At 38.8% G+C, this 20316-nt stretch overlaps 2 protein-coding genes across 3 annotated transcripts; one reads left to right on the forward strand and one right to left on the reverse strand.

Moving 5' to 3' along the window:
• Window positions 1-3022: 3022 nt before the first annotated feature.
• Window positions 3023-6785, forward strand: LOC103713757 (uncharacterized). The gene is made up of 2 exons (XM_008800775.6): window positions 3023-5993; window positions 6123-6785. Exons 1-2 carry the CDS (start codon window positions 3176-3178, stop codon window positions 6560-6562), a joined length of 3258 nt encoding a protein of 1085 aa, XP_008798997.4. The 5' UTR covers window positions 3023-3175; the 3' UTR covers window positions 6563-6785.
• A 6350-nt stretch (window positions 6786-13135) lies between these two features.
• Window positions 13136-19001, reverse strand: LOC103713753 (Thioredoxin superfamily protein). Of its 2 annotated transcripts, none has more exons than XM_008800773.6 (10): window positions 18702-19001; window positions 18533-18598; window positions 16291-16371; window positions 16159-16212; window positions 15659-15727; window positions 14735-14797; window positions 14180-14262; window positions 14037-14102; window positions 13849-13940; window positions 13136-13413 (listed from the first exon to the last, which is right to left on the reverse strand). In XM_008800773.6, exons 1-9 carry the CDS (start codon window positions 18927-18929, stop codon window positions 13898-13900), a joined length of 753 nt encoding a protein of 250 aa, XP_008798995.3. In that variant the 5' UTR covers window positions 18930-19001; the 3' UTR covers window positions 13136-13413; window positions 13849-13897. The 2 variants fall into 2 exon arrangements, with proteins under 2 accessions (XP_008798995.3, XP_008798996.3); XM_008800774.6 differs by having other exon boundaries at window positions 13136-13380; window positions 18702-19000.
• Window positions 19002-20316: the final 1315 nt, after the last annotated feature.

Below are 20316 nucleotides of genomic sequence, written 5' to 3' on the forward strand. Positions count from 1 at the left end.
ATCTACATCCCATAAGATTTAATTTTTTTATATTTATTTCTACTGATCATCTCTATTATGTGAAAGCTGGTTTTATTCAAACTAAGATAGAAATCCAACCTGAATTGTGCAATGACGGATGTTCCTACTATAAATAGAGATTATGCATCTTAGTTCTTGAATCATTAATGAAAGAAAAAAAAACCTAAACACTACTTTAACCAAATTTTCTACTTATTCCAAAATATTTCTGAGATATTTATGTTGAGCTGGTTGAGAGAATTTTGTCTCTCCTCAATTGGACCAGTACATATATACAAACTGCCACACTTCTGACATGAGATCACGAGCCAAAGATCGTGGCAACCACCATATACTCATAAAAAACTTTTCCTACAAGCATACAAGGCATCTCATCATGAGATCTAGCAATAAACATAGATCAACATGAGAGCATGATTCACCAACCGGCTTCAAATCAGCTGCCAAAAGTGCCATTAACAACAGAAAGGAAGGATTTCAATTTGGCCCACATCTTTCCAAAAGCACAAAGCTCCTTTTGATCACAGAAGATAGACTAGTCATTCAAAAGATGGATAATTTTGTGAACAAAGGCTGCTATAGAGGTGCTCCGATCGAGAAAGATTCGAACATTTCGCACCTGCCAGCAAATCCACGCAACAGTCGCAATCAGCATGAAGGCCGTTTGATGCAAATCCTCAGGGAATTGAGATTTTCTCCACCTTGTACAGATATCCCATAGATCTCCCACAAGGGTTGTAACATCAAGTGAATAAGAGATAGCACTCCAAATTTCAGTGGAGAAGGGCAAGAGGTAGAGATGTGATTTTCAGATTCCACAGTGCAATCTCATAGACAGCACCCTCCTAAATACTTACCTAAATTCTTTGATAATACCTCACTAGCACTCAATTTGTTGAACAAGCCACAAGCAACACTTTGAATTTTGAAGGGGCCTTGACAAGCATTAGAGCTTCTAACAAGCACCTCTGCCACCTTATCTCAATTATTTATGCAACCTCAATTGCACCCACAAGTATTGCTTTGTCACAAGAACAATGAATGGATGTCTATGATCTCCTCCACTGCTACTAATCAGCTACTCACAGAATGAATAGAAATTACCCACATCAGAAGAAACTCAAACTGATCTCTTTTGTCACTATACCATGTGAAACATTATTCTTATTGGAATTCAAATGGAGTCTTTTTCCACCATTTACCAATGAGTTGTCAAATCAACTAAAGATAATCCAAAATACATTTGCCTGCATGCCACCATGCTCACCCTCCTAAGTGGGCTTGCAGTGTCCCACTAATCAACCACCTTCATAATTCTAAGTATAATCCAAAAGATTACCATGTTTTCCTGTCTGTCTTTTAGAATGTACTCTTATATTCCTTCCTCGGAGCGGATAACACCTTCGTATTTGGAGGACAAAATACTTGGGAAGAGGTAGGCTTCATGGTGAGGAAGGGGTAGTCAAAAGAAGGATAATTCATAAGGGATGGAAAATGGGAAAGCCCTCAATTCTCAGGCATTCAGCTATCTCCTTGAAGGGAACATATCAAATTCATGACATAGATTTTCCTATCATAGATTAGTTATTTAACATCTTACTATGTTCTGCTCCCTGCAAATAAAAACCATGATAGCAAAATCATATGATGAGTATTGCAAATTTCTCATGCTGTTTCAGTTACATGTTACAATATCTACATCATCCATAGAATTTATTACACAGAGACTAATTACTCTTAACGCAAGAATAATGAACCATTTTGTTGCTGTAATTTAGTTGACTTGCATGATCATGGTACTATGTCTGAACTCTGAAAGTGTACATCGAACTTGTATCCATGCTGAATAACGCCGTTAGGAGACCAGCATTGTTCTGTATGTTGACTACAGATGTGCTTGCATTTACATGAAATAGTATATAAACCCCATATTCCTTATCTAATCCATGATAACATGCAATACTTGCGTTTTCCACGATACTATACATGCATTTATTTATTAAGTAAATTAGATTTTTGATTGTACTTATGTTTCAACCTAACATGTATGATCTGATTTTTCAGAAGTGATTACTTTGCAGAACTAAGTAAAGGTGGGAAGTGGAAACTTTTCCTGGCTTCATCATGATAAAAAGCACCTATGTGATCCTTCAGGGCTCCAAAGATAGGTACTAAGTTAAGGGCAGCTCCTTCCTCTCTGCTTTTTTTCATGTGCATGCCATGTATCCTTTTCAACACCAAAGGATACGGCGTTTCCCAACTTTTCAGAATTGTTTCATTTACCTCCTTTAGATTCAATATTTTTCGACTATTAAAATGAATATTTGAAGTAGATCAGCTGCTGCGCCGACAATAACTTAATTGGTGCAGGCAAACCAAAGCCTGACAACTGCTTGTCTTCAGGTAAAGCCTGTAGAAATTATGCATGGGTATGGTATTACAGTGAAGAACTGCAATATGCCCATGTTTTGCATCCAACCTAAAACAAAGTTTGAACTTCGAAAAAAAAAAAGAGACCTTTTTGTTTTAATGTTTATGTCCATGTCCCAAGACTTATCCTGAACCTACCTTGTACCTATTCTTCCTGCACAAATACGTTTAACATGTTTTGAAATCTTATTTGCAGAACACTAACCAGATATATGCAAATGCGTACATCACAGACATCGCGCACATCCAAAGCAGTAGTTATCAAAAACTCAGAAGAAACCAATGCGATGAAAAATGAGGGAAAGCGAAAGAAAGTATGGCTGCTTAGGAAAGATTGCATAATTGTGAAACTCTCAAGGAACAACTTATATCTTTTCCTCACTTTGAAGGCCATGCATAAGGAAATAGCAACATCACCAGGCACAGTTTATTCCCTATCCTAAGAGCATCCAATGAGCACAAGACAACCACACAACTTGCGCTTCGGTCTCTCCATCAAAGTGGTAGGAATTCAAATAGTATGTAGATACTTATAAGGATCTCATTGCCAATAATTCCAACAAGAAAATGCGATGATGGCCATTATAGGGCTGGACCACAATTTTAATTAGCTTGAATTCGGTGTTTGGATTTGACCTTCAGTAAATATACTGAAAGGCTGAACCCATTTCAAACTCAGGAAAGATTTAGCAGAGGAAGAAGGGGTAGACTGCTTTGATTCAGTATGCCGACATATCCAATTCTCCTCGGCATCACATTGCTGTCAATCTCATCCTTTCTTCTTCCCACCTCTGGTCTAAACCATGAAGGCCTTGCCCTCCTCTCATGGCTTTCAACCTTCAACTCTTCTCCTTCCTCCTCTTTGTTCTCTACATGGAATCAAATCCACCAAACCCCATGCAGATGGGCTTTCATCACATGCTCTAGAAGTGGTTTAGTTTCAGAAATCAATATCAAATCCATCAACCTTCCCACCACCTTCCCCACTCAACTCCTCTTGCTCAATTCCCTCACCACAGTAGTCCTATATGATACAAACATCACTGGAGAGATTCCGGCAATGGTCTCTAACCTGACTTCTTTGGTCACTCTAGACCTCAGCTACAACCATCTAAATGGAAGCATACCACCTGAGATTGGAAAGCTTTTGAAATTGCGCTCTCTCTACCTGAACTCGAACTCATTAAAAGGCCGAATCCCACCAGAGATCAGCAATTGCTCACAGCTCAGACGGTTGGAGCTAGTCGACAACCAGCTGACCGGGATGATTCCAGCAGAGCTTGGCAAGCTTTCGCTTCTCGAAACTTTTCGGGCAGGAGGAAACGCAGGACTCTTTGGAGAAATTCCAGTCAACATTTCTCAGTGCCAAGGACTAGTCTTTCTGGGTCTAGCAGACACTGCAGTCTCTGGCCATATTCCGTCCAGCTTTGGAGAACTGAAGAATCTAAGGACTCTTTCTATATACACAGCTAATCTCTCTGGAACCATTCCGCCACAAATTGCGAATTGCTCGGCCCTTGAGAACATTTTTCTTTACCAGAATCAGCTTACAGGTGAGATCCCAGCTGAGTTAGGCCTTCTGAGAAATCTAAAGAGAGTGTTGCTTTGGAAGAACAGCTTCAATGGTAATATTCCAGGATCACTTGGTAATTGTAGTGGTTTGACTGTTATGGATTTCTCCTTGAATTCCCTGACCGGCGAAATCCCAGCATCCTTCTCAAATTTGCTGTCACTAGAGGTGTTCCTACTGTCTTACAACAATATCTCCGGCAAGATTCCACCTTTCATTGGAAATCTTTCCAGTCTGAAGCAGCTAGAATTGGATAACAATAGGCTCTCAGGTGAAATCCCGGCTGGTATCGGGCAGCTGACGGAGCTGAGTCAGTTCTTTGCATGGCAGAATCAGATACGTGGGAGCATACCTTTTGAGATAGGCTACTGCAAAAATCTCCAATCCATGGATCTTTCGTATAACCTCCTCTCTGGTTCGCTACCAGATTCTCTATTCAGCATCAAAAGCTTGAGCGAACTCATGCTGATCTCTAATGGGCTTTTTGGTGATCTCCCATCACACATTGGCAACTGCACCAGCTTGACCCGGCTCCGGCTTGGATTCAATCGGTTTTCAGGCAGAATACCACCGGAAATCGGGCTCCTGCACAGTCTGAGCTTCCTCGAGTTGTCTGAAAACCAGCTCTCTGGTGAAGTCCCGCCTGAACTCGGCAACTGCATCCAGCTTGAAATGGTTGATTTGCACGAGAACAGGCTCCAAGGCATGATTCCTAGTTCCTTCGAATCTCTTCAGCTTCTCAATGTCCTAGACCTTTCACGGAATAGAATCTCAGGAGCAGTTCCTGAGTTGTTGAGTAAGCTCAGATTTCTAAGTAAGCTTGCATTAAATGGGAATTGCATCACTGGTTTGATACCCAAGTCCTTGGGTCTTTGCAAGGATTTGCAGTCCTTGGATATAAGCAGCAACAGACTCTCTGGCCCAATCCCTGACGAGATTGGTCGGTTGCAGGGACTTGATATAGTGCTGAATTTGAGTTGGAACTATCTCTCAGGCCCTCTTCCTCAAGGAGTTTCAAATCTTTCAAAGCTGGCCAGCCTAGATCTTTCGCATAACATGCTGACAGGATCATTAGCCATATTGGCTGACCTTGGAAATTTGGTTTTTCTCGACGTTTCATACAATAATTTCTCGGGCTATCTCCCTGATACTCTGTTCTTCCGACAGCTTCCAATGACATTTTTTTCTGGTAATCAACAGTTATGTACAGTCCATAACGACTGTTTTCATAGATACCAAAGAAGTCATCCTTCAAGGAGGGTCATCCTTCTCCTCGTTATTGGTCTTGCTTTGACTGTTGTTGTAATGATATTGGGAACGTTGCTGATGCTAAGGGCTCAGAAGCCGGCCGCAAATAATTTGAAGAAAGACGAGGAAATGCAAGAATGGCACTTTACACCCTTTCAGAAGTTGGATTTCTCTATAGATGATGTTGTAAAGGGGTTATCGGATTCTAACATCATTGGAAACGGTTCTTCTGGTGCGGTCTATAAGGTTGAGACCAGAACTGGGCTTATGGTTGCTGTGAAGAAACTATGGCCAGAAAGGATTGGGGAGTTCCCAGGAAGGGATCCTTTCACTGCGGAAGTGAAGACTCTTGGGTCCATCAGACATAAGAACATAGTAAGGCTTCTGGGCTGCTGCTCTAAGAGAAATGGAAGTCCTCAATTGCTCTTATTTGACTATATCAGCAATGGAAGTTTGGATAACTTGCTTCATAGAAGCAGTAAGGTCATTCTAGAGTGGGATTCCAGGTATAAGATTGCACTAGGTGCAGCTGAGGGCTTGGCCTATCTCCACCATGACTGCAATCCTCCGATCATCCACCGGGATATCAAGGCCAACAACATATTAATTGGTCCACAGTTTGAAGCCTATCTTGCAGATTTCGGACTTGCAAAGCTCATGGATGATTCAGGTTACAGAAGACCTTGTAGCATGGTGCTTGGTTCTTGTGGTTACATTGCTCCTGGTAAGCAAACGATTCTAACTTCCTGAAACTTCTTCTATATGTCTAAATTCCAGCAGCTTATCATCTCTCATCATGTATTCAGACTATCACTAGTTTTTTTGTTTGTTTGTTTTGTTTTTTGGTGTATAGAATACAGTTACAGTATAAAGATCACAGAGAAGAGTGATGTTTATAGCTATGGCGTTGTTCTCTTGGAGATCTTAACTGGGATGCAACCAGCTGATGATAGGATTCCAGGAGGATACCACATCGCCGAATGGGTCCGGAGGGAGTTGAGAAGACCTACTGCTAAGGCTGCTGACTTACTTGATGAGGGGTTAAGGAATCAAACAGATTTGATTGTACAGGAAATGGTTCAAGTGCTTGGTGTGGGTCTCCTTTGTGTGAATGCAGTGCCGAAGGAGCGTCCCTCCATGAGAGATGTGGTGGCTTTGCTCAAGGAAATTAGGGTTGAGTATCAAAATCTCATGGATGCTGATGGAGCTTATAAGGGTGCTGAAGACAGTGCCAGAGCAGCAGCCTGCAGTAGCTTTTCTAGATCCTCGGAGCCTCTGAAAAACTCCTATTGATGCCAGTCATTAACAATTTTGGCTTCCTAAGGCCATGTATAGTTAAATTTACAGGGTCCTTTTCGATTAAAGAACAAAAAACAAGGGCATGTATAGTTTATGCATCATAGTTCCACTTACTTTGTTATATATATTTTCTGCATCATGAGGGGCTCTTTATGGATGTCTTGTGTTTGACTTCTTTTGTAAAGCCAAGAGTGCTTGAGCTGATATTGCTTCAAAATTTTAGCAATTTCTCTGGATGTTGGTTTTGTGGAAAGTAAATCGAAATTTAAGGGATAGCGCAAGACAAGTAGCTTTCAAGGTTGCTTCTAGTTGATCAAGGGTTAAAATTAGGCTTTCTTTGATTTTATAGTAAAAATATAATTTAGGAGCCTTAAATTTAAGCTTTGTTGTGGATTCTGGAATACACTCTCCTTCACCTGCTAATCTTTTTCTTCGTTTCCCCTATAATTTCATTGGGTATCCATTTTCCAGACCCTACGAAATACCATGCTGCTGTCCCATAACATAAGCCTATCATTTTGAGATTGCTAAATTATGTTAAACTCCATGTACCTCATGTCACGCCCAAGATCCGAAGCATTAGCCGTGCTACCGTAGGATATTGTCCACAGTAACACCAAGCCCACAATAAAAATTTATATAGCACGATAAAATTAGTCTAATTTTATTTACTAAACAAAAAGAAGCAGGTAGAGGGTATCTAAATCTGACATTTAAATATTCTTGAACACATAATCGAAACTTTATAGACATAACTACACCACTGAGCCCTTCTCTAGACATAAATAATAAACCCATAATCCTTAATATTCAAAAAATCATTAACTACAAATTCATAGTTAATTAAAATACTACAATTCTACTACAAAATCGTCAAGCTTGCTAGCGTGAACTCCAAGCCTGGACCATCTTTTATTCCTATTGATCTTATTCGTTTGGAGAGAAAAAAATAAAAAATAGAAGTATATGAGCGACACAACTCAATAAGTAAACCTTTCACTATCTTACCGGATCAAGCATAAGGTTTTTCATATCAATGCATCATTTAAGAAAAATAACAATTCTTGCAAAAATAAAGTATTTCATAGTACAATATATCAAAACAAATCATAAATCAAATCATGCATGAACAAATCATCCATATTTCATAAACATGATTCCATGTGCATAAACAAAATCATAAATCGTGCTAATTTTACAAAGTCATAAATCATTTGTCATTTTGCAATATCATAATTTATAATAATTCTCTTGGACTAAATACTAAGATCATCTTATAACCATAACAGGGTCATAATCAATATCATGCCAACTACTATAACATGCTGACAAAGTCGTATGCTAAGCTACTATAATCTGCTAGCAAGGGTCGTATGCCAAGCTACTATAACCCGCCAACCAAGGCCATATGCTAAGCTACTATAACCCGTTGGCGAAGTCTATATGCCAAGCTACTATAACCCGCCGGCAAGGGCCGTATGCCAAGCTACTATAACCCGCTGGTGAGGGTCGTATGCTAAACTACTATAACCCACCGACAAGAGCTGTATGCCAAGTTACTATAACCCGTCGACGAGGGTTGTATGCTAAGCTACTATAACCCACCGGCGAAGGCCGTACATGGCTATTTTAGAGCCCATAGTCATTTTTTAAAACAAATTTTCTTAAGTAATATTTTCTTAAATCATACATGAATAAATCGCTAAAAGACTTTAAAGAGTCTGTAGTCTATAATTAAACCTTTAATAGTAGAATAATCATGAAATTATTCTTTTCATAATAAAATACAAATTTCATAAATATAGAGTTCATAGTTCATAAATAGTGCTTAATGGTAAAATGATCATGGAACAATTATTTCATAATAAATCATGAGTTTCATAATATCATATGCCCGACCATTGATTTTAAGAAAATATAATATCATCAACATTTAATATTATTTTTGTATTTTTATAATATCAGAAAATAAGAAAAAATTTGAAAACTAATAAGAAGTGTCAGAGTTACTTACATCTTGTCTTGGATTGTCAAACTTCGCTAGGCAACAATTAAAACCATTTAAAATATTAAAAGCATAATTAATTTCGATTTGATGAATTTAATCATATTAAAATAATAATAAAAAGATGGGTGGTTGGCTGATAGTGTTTGGTGGCTCCGGACATGTCAGCTCTAAGCAACTCAATCAATAAATTATGAGGTATGGACTCGATCAAGGCAAAGATCATATGACATGATTCATCATCAGTGGGTTCTAGGGGCACTTAAAAGGGCCCGAGCACTATGGTAGTTTATGGCCTCTTTTCAAGAGTCAACTCGAGTTTATAGAGCATGTCGACATGACCCTATACTAGGATCCATAGGTCTTCTAGAGAGAGAAAGAGAGAGAAGAAAAAGAAGAAATAAGAGAGAGGAACAAGAAAGAAAATAAGAGAGAGAAAGAGAAGGATGTCTTTCTCTCTCCTCTTCTTTTCTTCTTCTTCTTTCTTCTTCTTTCTAGGCAAAATAGAGGAGGAAGGGAGACGAGCTAGTGGCTGCCGTGGTTGTGGTCCGACGAGGTGGTAGTAGGCAGTGGAGACATGAGATGGAGGGCGGTCGGTAGTGGCTAACCGACCAAAATCAAACCAAAAAACAGCGCCGAAAAGAGAAATTTTTGGTCTTGATGTACTCGGATCAAAGCCCGCTCGCCAACTAGTGGGGATCTGGCTCCGGCTCGGGGCCGATGCAAAGAAGGGGCCAAAGCACTTGACGACGGACGCCAACGGCGATGATGGTTGGAAAGAGAGAAAAACAACGAAAACAAGGGACATGAACATAAGACTTTTAATCGATTTTTGGTCGATTCTTCGACTGGTGATGGTGCTTTTGGACCATGGGAAGAAGAGGAAGCTAAGAGAAGAAAGATCAGAGCTTCACCTCAGCTTCGACGGTGTCTCTAGCTTCGATCTTCGGTGAGCATAAGAACAGAAAACTGTGGACTCATCGAAAGAGAAGCGGTGGCACTCGACAGAGGTGGGGGCTCACTTTTATAGAGAAAACCGGCTCAAATATGGAAGGATTTGGCCTCCTTCCGTCTCCTTCCCCCTGCAGAATCAGGGAAGAAGAGGACTCATGTTCGGAGTCCGACTTCTCCCTCTCCCACACACGGGGCGTGTGAGCCCTCGCTCATATGGGCTTGCGGCCCAATTCATGTGCAGGCCAGTCAATGGACCGGGCCCTCACAGATACAATAATTGTTACCTTAGTTTCTTTCTTCTTGCTTCCCTATTTACAATTTCTCTATTGCAAATTCCCATCATATCTTTGGTCTCCCGTCCGCTCATCTCCATCTGTGGCTTCTTGGTAGGGTTCCTCTGCCACAGAGTTCTTAATGAAAAAAGTTGGCCAACCAAGGGACCATGGTGTCATCATTCACTGGATCTTGGTTGTCAAGGGCCACAGAGAACAGCGACGGCCGGGAAAAGAACAGATAACAGCTTGGGTCCTCGTCCCCAGCCGGTGATGCTTATGGACTCTAAAGCGAGAGCTCATGGAGTCTCATGTGCCATGTCCTGCTCCTTAGTTTGTCACTCTCCTTTGTGGTCCTATTTACTTGCCATGCTCTTACTTTACAGTTGGCTGGCCGGACCCGGCCAAGCCGCCGGCCATATTCAGGTACACAAAAATTGACACACACGAAAAAAAAATACATGCTGTATCTTGAATTGTATTGGTTGCTGCAAAAAATCTTGAATTGTATTGATTACTGCACAAATTTTTTTCCTTTTTGTTTTTGTTTTAATTCTTCTGAATGTAGAAAGTGAATACAAGTTATGGTGACCTCCATAAAAAGTGATTGATGTTCAGTTTCCAAATCTTTGGATAGTTTTTGTGTTTTATTTTCTGAGTGCTTGCAGCAGAATATTTATCCATCGATAGCTTAACTCTTGTGAGGGTGGTAGGAGGGGAGGTAGGGCTTTTGTCACCAGGGCCTCGACTCGAGAGTAGTTGCTGCTGGAGGGCACCAGATTTTCGAGGCCTTGGTCCCAGAGGTTGAGCTGAGGGCGGCTTAGTCAAGGATGGGCCATGCCCGATGTATCCTGGGTGCTAGAGCAGTACTCCTTGAGGAGGACTCAGCTACAGTGATCAGCTGGATTACGGGAAGCACCAGCGGTGTGCACGGGTGCCACCCCCTATTGTGCGATATCTGGGACATGGCTGAGGGCGTAGAGTTCCAAGCCAGGCATGCTTTTACAAAGGCGAATGGAGCCGCGGACTGGATGGCCTCGTATGTAGCCGACCACTCTAGAAGTACCCTATGGAGTGGGGAGAGAGAATTGCCTATGGCACTTCGCGATTTGCTGTTTTTTGATTTTGTTGGATCCATTCGTACTAGGTCTGTATGAATCATCCGGTTAATAAATAAAAAAAAAAGAAGAGAGAGAAGAAGCTAAACTCTTGCAAGAACTTCATCATTCCACTCCTGCATCCTACTACTAGCGATCTTGTTGGCCTTACAAACCTAACACATCTCATTGTTGTCGACTCTGTTAATCATACTTGGAGATGATGGTACTGGGTTTTAAATTATTAACTACTGGTGTTTCGCGCATGCCATGCACATGAAGGTGGAGTCCAGGGAGTTGCAACCTTGGGGTGGTGATGTGCTTCCCATAGATTCCATTATAATGGTAGAGAGTGATACATATTTTTGAGGCAAAAATAAAAATTTATATCACAATGTAATCTAGACTCTGGGAAAACTTCCAAATGCAGCATCCATCAGGACGTAATGCTCCTTTTTCATGTCAAGGTTGATAGTTTATGAGCTTGTTAAATTGATGGTATTATCCATTAATTCAGGTGAAATAATTAAATGAAAACCACCTTATTGTGTGTCATGCACTTTACTTCTACAATAATGATAGAAAGTTTTTTGGTAATGACCTTGATATGCTCTCTTGTGGTGCCAATCAGTTGCTATGAAAAACTAATCAACTTCTTGCGAAAAAAATATACTCAATAATTCCTATAGATAACTTGTCAATCTGGGATTGATGATAAAACATGCGGTCACTGTATGATGCTTCATGAATTATTATGTTCCAAATCTTGTAGATGTGTAATTTGAGCACGCTACAGAGAAATCTTTATTATCATGCTGAAAATAGTTGTCAAATTTCTACTTGCAATCTATTACTTATCTGCCATATATCGCATTCTTAGGCTAAAAAAGAAGTGAATGCTACCATAGGCATGTCGAGTAATTATAAATGCTTGCATTTGAATTAGTGCATAATTCTCTCAGTATTAGTGCATATAATACCAGAACTAGTGAATTTATTTTTGATGATCCGACCACAACTAGTGGATATACAGCTAGCATTAATCCTTATGATAGCAGAGTGATGCATAGGGACCTTTTTTGGGGGATATTTCATAAGAATTGTGAGCTTAAACTGCAATGATAGAAAAGGTAAAAAAAATTCTGTAATAAAAAAAGTAGAAATGACCATGCAAAAATCCCTTTAAGCAGACACCAGACGACTAAAAGAAACCAACCAAATCCGACCAAAAGGGTAAAGAGATCCAACATAACCCTCTTTGGAGGGATGCCACCATATCTATGTCAGCCTAAAATATATCCAAGGAAAAGAACATGATCAAGCATACCTAGTCTTGACTTGTACATGGTTAGGGTTTCAGCCCAAACACAAAACCATTCTTCTCATCTGTGGCTATGCACCCCATGTTGTCTTACAACAATTCGGCCACACCTGAGTTTTCATGATGCTGCTCTCCATCATATAGATTTTTCCAAGTTCCAATCAAGGCATTCCAATCAAGGTTTATATGCTATCGAAAGTATCTGTGTAAATCTAACTAAAATCTGAGAGAGCTTATAGGTTCCTCTCTGGAATGAAAGGCCCTCCGACTAGAAGAATAAAGCTCAACGAAGTGATGAGACTGCGACAGTGGTTAATATTTTGGTCTTCATAGTTGGAGCAGGGCTTTTCAAGCATTCCTAATCCAATATACAACAGATGAATGAATGAAGCATCACAATCAGCACCCAATAACTTTTGCTTATCAAGGCCCACTGTCTAGGCATGCAGCTGTAATTCTTCATGGATATTCTTCTGCTAACATGTTAGTTTAGCAATTATGTTTCTTTTCCTTTTGAAATCAGAAGTAAGAGCATTGGTCTGAAGTCTGAATAAACAGTTTCTAAACAATCAGGAATTCCATGATCAAATACACACCCCAAGGCCCAAAATCCTTAAAATACCAGTGATGCAGGCATTTTAGGTTCCACTGCTCAAACTGAGTCATCAACTACACTCATGGATATGTTATTAAGATATGGATATCATGCTGTGGTACATGTTTAACACAATGAGACGGAACAGTCCAAAAGAACCTCAACATTAATCATAGAGCATGTTTGCCATGCACTTAACCACAGCAGAGCTATATATATATATATATATATATATATATATATATATATATATATATATATATATATATATATATATATATATAAAGACAAGAATTAGCAGTGCCACACTACAGGCCACCTAGTAGCAAGAATAAAAGATAGGATGTTGTTAATGATAGTCGAGACTCGAGGATCTTATGCCCTTATTTTGTTCACCAATAAAAGAAGTGGCTTTTAAACATGGGAAGACAGAAAACAGCAAGAAAAGATCAAATTTGTAGTTACATGAACCTGATTAGCATTTACATTCATGTATTCAGTTGATGCAGCAATTGGCTTGAAGATTAAATGTGCACCGCCTTGGTATTTTGATGTCTTCAGGGGAATCCTGCACCATGATCATCCTCCTATCAGCATAAGTCTGCCAGAACAAAGGAATAAAAAGGAGAACTGATAGGGTGAAGGAAGGAAATGCTGAAAATAACTAATAATATGCTGAGTAACTAACAAGATATCAAAGGAGCAAAAAGATCAAAGAGAAAGCAGCCATGTCCGTGGGATAAAAAGAAAATAGGAAGCTGCAGTATATATAATTAACTGAACAGCATAATATTTTCTTCCGTGTGTTTGCATTGGGCATTGGGCATTGAGCACAACAAAAATAGTTTTTTCCAAGTTTCCATCTCAAGGATAACATTTACAAGACACTGAACAGAAGAAGGTCAAAGAACTAAAGATTATAGCTTTTCTGCATGTCGTTTTAAAAATTAATTTCAGAGAACTTTTCCACAAAAAAGAAAAATACAATGAGAAGAATTGTCCAATATCCAAATACAAAAATTAATTCGATACTCACCTCAATATATATGTTCAACATCATATATTACGGGACATATTGTAAAGAATCACAGGCTTTTTCCTGGATGCCATTTTATGCTGCATCCAACACTTATGGCAGAAAACAGAGTGAAGCAGTTGAGTACATAAATAAAATAGACCAATAGGTGTAAAGGAAATAGTGAAAATACAGTGAGAAAATGCTACCTAGGCTTTTGCACTGATGACAACCGTTGGCCGCTAAGAGCACAGTCTATTGCAAGACTCAAGTCCCTACATAGATCAAACCAAATTAATGAGGAATCATATTTTTTGAAGAAGAAAATTCGATCTAGATTTCAGAAAGATACCTTCCAGTTACGGGCACATTATTTGATGGTCGTGAGTCATCAAACTGCCCATGGTAGAGCAGCTCAAATGGCCTTCTCCCATCCTATTTCAAGAAGTACTGTGAGACAATTAAGCTAGCTACAAGTTTCCAATTTCTCAGAAATAATTTTTTTCTATCCACCTTTTTTCCATATTTCTCATATTTGCTATTAACAAAAAAAAGGATATATTATCTGAATTTCTAATAGATCGCAGAAACTAGATTGCAGTTGTACATGAAAATCAAAGGGCCAAAAGTTCATAGCATCGTCAAACAAAAATAATCAACCAAGTCCTGAATTAATATTTTTACACATAATTAGCAATAACAACCAACATCCTATAGGCAACCCCCACATGATGAGTGTAGATTGAGGAATCATGAGAACAAAAGGAGTCATGGGCATGGTAATGCAACAAAATTGCTGACTACTAGTTGCATTCTTTGAGCATCATCCCAGCTCATCTTTTTGACTCAACACCAGGGCTCACAAGTTTATAGTCTCGATCATCATACCTCAAGTTGAAGCAATTACCTTTTTAAAAAGGAAGAACTCTGGCGTGCAGACCGCTCCGAAAGCCCGTGCAACATCTTGTGACTGCATGAAGATGCTTGCTAATGAAGAATCAAGTTTCATGCAAATATCACTTGGAGCTTAACAGTGATAATCCAAAAGAAAATTGCTATTTTCTAATGGAATTTCTTGCTTTAAGCATTCTTTTCTATGCTATTCTAGAAGAATGATGTCTATTCATATTTTAGGTTACATGGTGTCCTCTAGACTTCAAAAACAGATAAATGATTGGATGAATCATAACAGATGGATATGCATGAATTATAAGGTCCTTGTTTTTTTTATTATGATGCAAATCCATGAGATCAGCTAGTTGTCCACTTGCAATGAATAAATGAAAAAATAGTATCTATAAAACTATCATTTTTCATAAGTCACATACAAAAAAAAATAAATGAGCATTAAATTCTATTGAAGCCAGCTATAGTATCGGAGGCTCTTCTTTAACAGCAACCATTATATTTACTTGATTTGGGATATTCCATACAGAAAAATATCCTAACATTGTGAACCCAGAAAATTTGTAACATATAGGCGCAGTTGAATACCTAATTTTCCACTTGTTGTCATGTGTAGGTAAATGGAAAGAAACAGGTGCTAGAAGAACCATCTAAATACATACTCCATAAGTTAGATACATGTGCTTGCAATGCACCTAAGCCTCCATCTGCATCCTTTCCTGCTTATTCATACTTTCCAAAATGACTTTGAGATACAGAAAAATAACTGCAAGGAGGGGTGGGGGATGAAAGTGATTTTATTTGAATAAAAGGTTCTTAAGATGGATTATAATCAGAATCAGGGTTACAAATAGAGGTGTCAGTCCCCAACATTGGCGGCATCAGATATTTGCGAAGACTTTTCCATTGAAGAGAGCTTCCTTACCTCATCAAATAGATATGGGAAGGGGTAGTTAAACAATTTAGCTTCTTCTGCCATAAATTGCGGCCCATCCTGCATATTTTGGAATAACTGTTAACACATTAATCTAACAAGCAAAACAAGGGACTAATATATTATAATTTTTATTATGAGGCTGCAGTTGTTTGTTATATACTTCAATAAGGGGCATCACAAAAGTTGACAAATATTTTCCAGAATAAAACTTTTTAATAAGACTTTAATATATAAAAAGATTGTCACTTCCCTTTTGAGATGAAAAGATCAACCCAATCCTTACTGTTTGAACACCCACATATGTTAAGGTATTAGAAGACTTAAAACAAGTTGCCAAATATTTTCCAGAATAAAAACTTTTTTAATGTGGAATAAAGATTGTTGCTTGTGATTCTGATATGCATCAATGCAAGCAAAATTTTTCATATTGAGGAACCAATTTTTGCCTGTAAGAAATTATCCACAGGAAATAGTGATAGCATCATAACCTGTGGGTGTGTAACTGTGGAATTTGAAGAGATTGCAACAACTGCCAGCCCCTTCTGCAGCACATTAAGGAACACATGGTAGGAATATTGTTCATCAACTGAAGAATGATTGACCGATAAAAAACTTCCTACCCCCATATAGAAATTTGTAAGCTTCACGATATTCTTTTTCAAGTGTTTAACAAATGGACAGTGATTGCAGATGAACATCACCTGCAAAATCATATAAACGCTTAAAGGCATGCATCAAATTATACAATATCTAAACAAATGTTGACAATAACAGAATGAAGATTGATTCAATAAAAGTCACAAGATATTTTCAACATATAACAACAAACTCGAAATAAACAGTTTGGAAGTAGCAGCACTTGTAATCTAAATGTCAAATATTGTAGGGCTGGATTTTATACTCAGAAGACTCCACGATTAGAGATGCACATACACCTCTAATAGATTCATGAATCTCAATTTCTTGGTGGCAGATAGCTTGAATTCAATTGACAGAAGACCATTTACTAACTTGCATGACCAAAGAAAGGTGTAATCCGTCTTGTATGCTAAAGACAGTAGAGTATAATCAGTTATCTCCTAATTAGTCTGCCTCCCTTTAGGTTCTGTATATAGTCCCAATTTCAGAATCTAATACAATATTGTTAAAACCATAATTAAAAAGAACAATAATCATAACCATTCCCTGGCATAACTAGGCATGGAAGAACAAATAAAGTTTGAAATTCTAGTGAAATTCTATTTTAGCTCTATTTCCAGTCAAGATTTTGAGCATATATGGGCAAAATCAAGTACTTAAAAGTTGGAACTCAAAAGGTAGCCATAAACTCCATTATAGATGGGCATGATGAAAGACTTATAACTCAATACAATGGAGCAAGTTTAACTCAATATCCTGACAAACACGTGATTCCCAACTCTTGGACGATGTGAAGAGGTGGCAAGCTCTAGTGCATGTCTGAGATGATAGAAATTGTAATCAAAGTTCAAGATGAACGACCAACTATCAGAAGCATGATTTCAGATTTTAGTTCGAGTAAATGTTTCATCTGAAATAACAAAAAATTCTGGCAAACCAACTGAAATCAGATACTGGAACAGTGAGATGCATCTTTCAGACCCATTTTGGCATCTATCAGGTGAAACTGTTTAGTTTTGAGTTGTACTAAATGTAGCTTGATATCCTTTTCTAATCAACGTCTAAAAACACAAGCACATATGGTTTTTAAAATATCATCATTATGTATGATATTGTTATTTTTAGTACATTGAGAGAGATGTTTAAATTTGTATTACTAATCTTTATAGACAGAATAGGGCTACTTGAATCAAAATTACTTCCTTAAAATGTGGATTGCAAAGCTGCATATGCGCCTGTATATGCAGATGTGGCCTAGTGACTGCATAGCACTGGGCCAATGTGGTTCTTGTGCATGGCTAAGCTGCATGGTGGGACATTAGGCACTTATATAGGCATAAGAAGCCTGCCTATGTGGCTCAGGTCCTATGCTATTAAAGGCATTTTCTTCTCCCCTCTCTCCTCTTCATTTGATTATCCATAGATTTGCTTATCGCAATATTGTATTTGAAATTTGAGAATAGTGAGTAGGAGGTACAATTAATATTCTTATTTAGCATCATAGTATTCTTAAATATATTTATACTTTTCTTTATTTTTTGAAAGTTTGTTTATTTATTTGTAATTCTACACTTATTCTTATATATATAGACGCTTATTATTTATTTTTTTAATATTTCTAAAATAACATCAATTGATGATAAATTGAGAGAAAGATGACTTAGACTGTTCGGACAAGTAAAATGCCGGCTGAGGGACACATCAGTACAAAGGAGTGGCTTCAGAAGTAAGGAGGGGTAGAGGTAAGCCGAAAATCACATAGGATGAAATAGTAAGGAAAAACATGATATCACTATATTCTGTAAGACTTCATGTTTCTAGAGAAAGTAGAAGTCTAGGAAGCCAAAAGACTATTATCGAATATGAAAGGGTGTCTTGTTCTAACATGAAGGCCTCTGGTGTTCTATTCCTGCCTCATCCACAACCATATTTCCAACAATATGCATCTCTCTTCCATTCGCAGGAGGTTCCATACTCGAACCTTATCAGGTCAGGTGTTTCCACAGGTGTGTGAAATGGGTAATTGATTCCATCATTTCTACAAAACAATTGGAGGCACTCCCACATTATTTTCATAACCAAACAAAATGCATCTGCTGAACCCTGTGCTTAATTTGGGACTTAATTTGATAAAACTGTTACTATTGAAACAATCAAGGAAAAAGCAAAGGAAAAACATATCAAAAATAAAAATGATACATAATTGAGCAAATTGGTAAATACCAACAAGGCAGGATAAGGCTCGAAGTCATCCAATTTCCACACCTTCCCCGTCAAGGGCTCCGGAAGCTGCCCAAAAAACGACATAAAAAACATTATAAAAAAATCCGTGATAAAGAGGTCGCTCTTTCGAAGGAGGGAAAAGGTAAAATAAAATGGTTACTGAGAAGACCTCGAAATAGGGAGCTCTGAAGCCAAGTGAGACGCTACCGGAGTCGGTTCTCGCCGCTCGGACTTGGAATTTGGGACCCGGCGGCCTAATTGGTCTCGAAGAAGGGAGGGAATGGATCAGGGGAGAAGGGGTCTTGAAGGACACGATGCTCCGAGGAGGCAGGAAATGGGCGGCGGCCACCGAGCACAGAACGGCTGCGGGGGAGAGTTTTCCGACCGAGGCGGCCATGGCCTTTAAGCCGGATGCCCCTCCTGGTGGTGCCGCGGAGAGTTAGCACCTCGTTTCGTTTCGGTATTGGATTTGTAAGCCCGCTAGGCTTAGGTCCGCAATCTCACATATTTAAGTCTTGGGCCTTGGCTAAGATTTTAGTTGTGGATATTGCCTATTTGGCCCATAGAGGGCCCATTAGTTGGAGATGTAGGTTTTTTTTTCCTGCTACCACGGATGCAATGCTAGAATGAATATATTCAAAAAAGTCAAAAAGACAACAAGTCTTGCATTGCTCTAGGCTCCTCCCTCTTTCCAACCCACAGGGTTCTTCCAGAGTAGTCAGCTATATACGAGACCACCTAATCCGTTGCTCCATTAGCCTCTCTATAAACATACTTGGTCTGGAAGACAACGTCGCTACTTGTCATGGCCTGAATATTCCGAAACAAGGAATGGTACCCACCCACACCACCGGTGCCTCCTACATCCAGCCGATCACCGTAGCCGAATCACCTTCGAGCGTGACTGCTCTGGCCAATATAAGTTGTTTAGCCCATCTCATCATGTAAAAAGAATTCTACAGCTCAAGCCAACTCAATAGAATGCGCTCTAGCTTGATCAAGTTTATCTAGCCGTGCTAAGATTCTATTTATTTTTGAAAGCATAAGGTGTTCAAGCTCTGCTTGTTTACTGGTTGAACCAAAGCTCAAATGAGCATGTTATTGAGCCGATCCTGGGATGTTCTTGAACAATTTTTCTCCTTTTGCAGCCCTATTTGCGTAAATCTTGTAAGCCATCTGTCTCTTAAGAGAAATACCCTATCCAAAGTTTAGGTTTTCTAGTTCATATCACTTGATGTTGGAATTAATAAGAATGGATGGATTGCATCAATCATATGGGACAAATCTCCTTCCAGAGCTCGTCGACCCTCATCTTTTGTTTCCCCCTTACCTTTATAGCTCTCGAATGGATAATGACCGGAATTAGAATCAGAATGAAAATTGGAATGGATTGAAATAAGAATCGAAATAGCAATATCCTCCAACATGTTTGGTTCGTGACCGAAATCGAAATAGGATTTGAATACTAAAAGAAAGTAGGGATTAAATTTTGAGAATTAGGGATTCTAGATCCTCCTTGAATTAAAATGGAAATGGAACTCTCTTCAACCAAATGGCCGGACTAGGTGTCCCTCATTCATATTCCCATTCCAGAGTAAACTATCTCCCAACCAAACATACTCCAGGGTTACGTAATCCACTAGCATTTTTTTTTTTGCATAATAGATGGACCATTACCAAGTTAGAAAATAATATAATGCTAGAAACCAAAATCTATTTTTTTTTTAATCTTGAAAATGCTGTTTTCCCTTCTGATTGGCTAGGGAGGACATCCATGAGATGAT

The sequence above is a fragment of the Phoenix dactylifera genome, chromosome 2 (assembly GCF_051530095.1).
Source record: "Phoenix dactylifera cultivar Ajwa chromosome 2, Ajwa_hap1_PhDact_Kaust_v1.1, whole genome shotgun sequence".
NCBI lineage: Eukaryota > Viridiplantae > Streptophyta > Magnoliopsida > Arecales > Arecaceae > Phoenix > Phoenix dactylifera.

Bases quoted from the DNA above. Each gene is read 5' to 3' on its own strand.
- LOC103713757 (XM_008800775.6), top strand. From the start codon at position 3,176: ATGCCGACATATCCAATTCTCCTCGGCATCACATTGCTGTCAATCTCA. The intron at 5,994-6,122 runs GTAAGCAAACGA...TTTGGTGTATAG, and splicing joins TTGTGGTTACATTGCTCCTG to AATACAGTTACAGTATAAAG.
- LOC103713753 (XM_008800773.6), bottom strand. From the start codon at position 18,929: ATGGCCGCCTCGGTCGGAAAACTCTCCCCCGCAGCCGTTCTGTGCTCG. The intron at 14,798-15,658 runs GTAAGGAAGCTC...ATCTTCATGCAG, and splicing joins TCCCATATCTATTTGATGAG to TCACAAGATGTTGCACGGGC. The intron at 13,941-14,036 runs GTAGCATTTTCT...TTCTGCCATAAG, and splicing joins TCATCAGTGCAAAAGCCTAG to TGTTGGATGCAGCATAAAAT.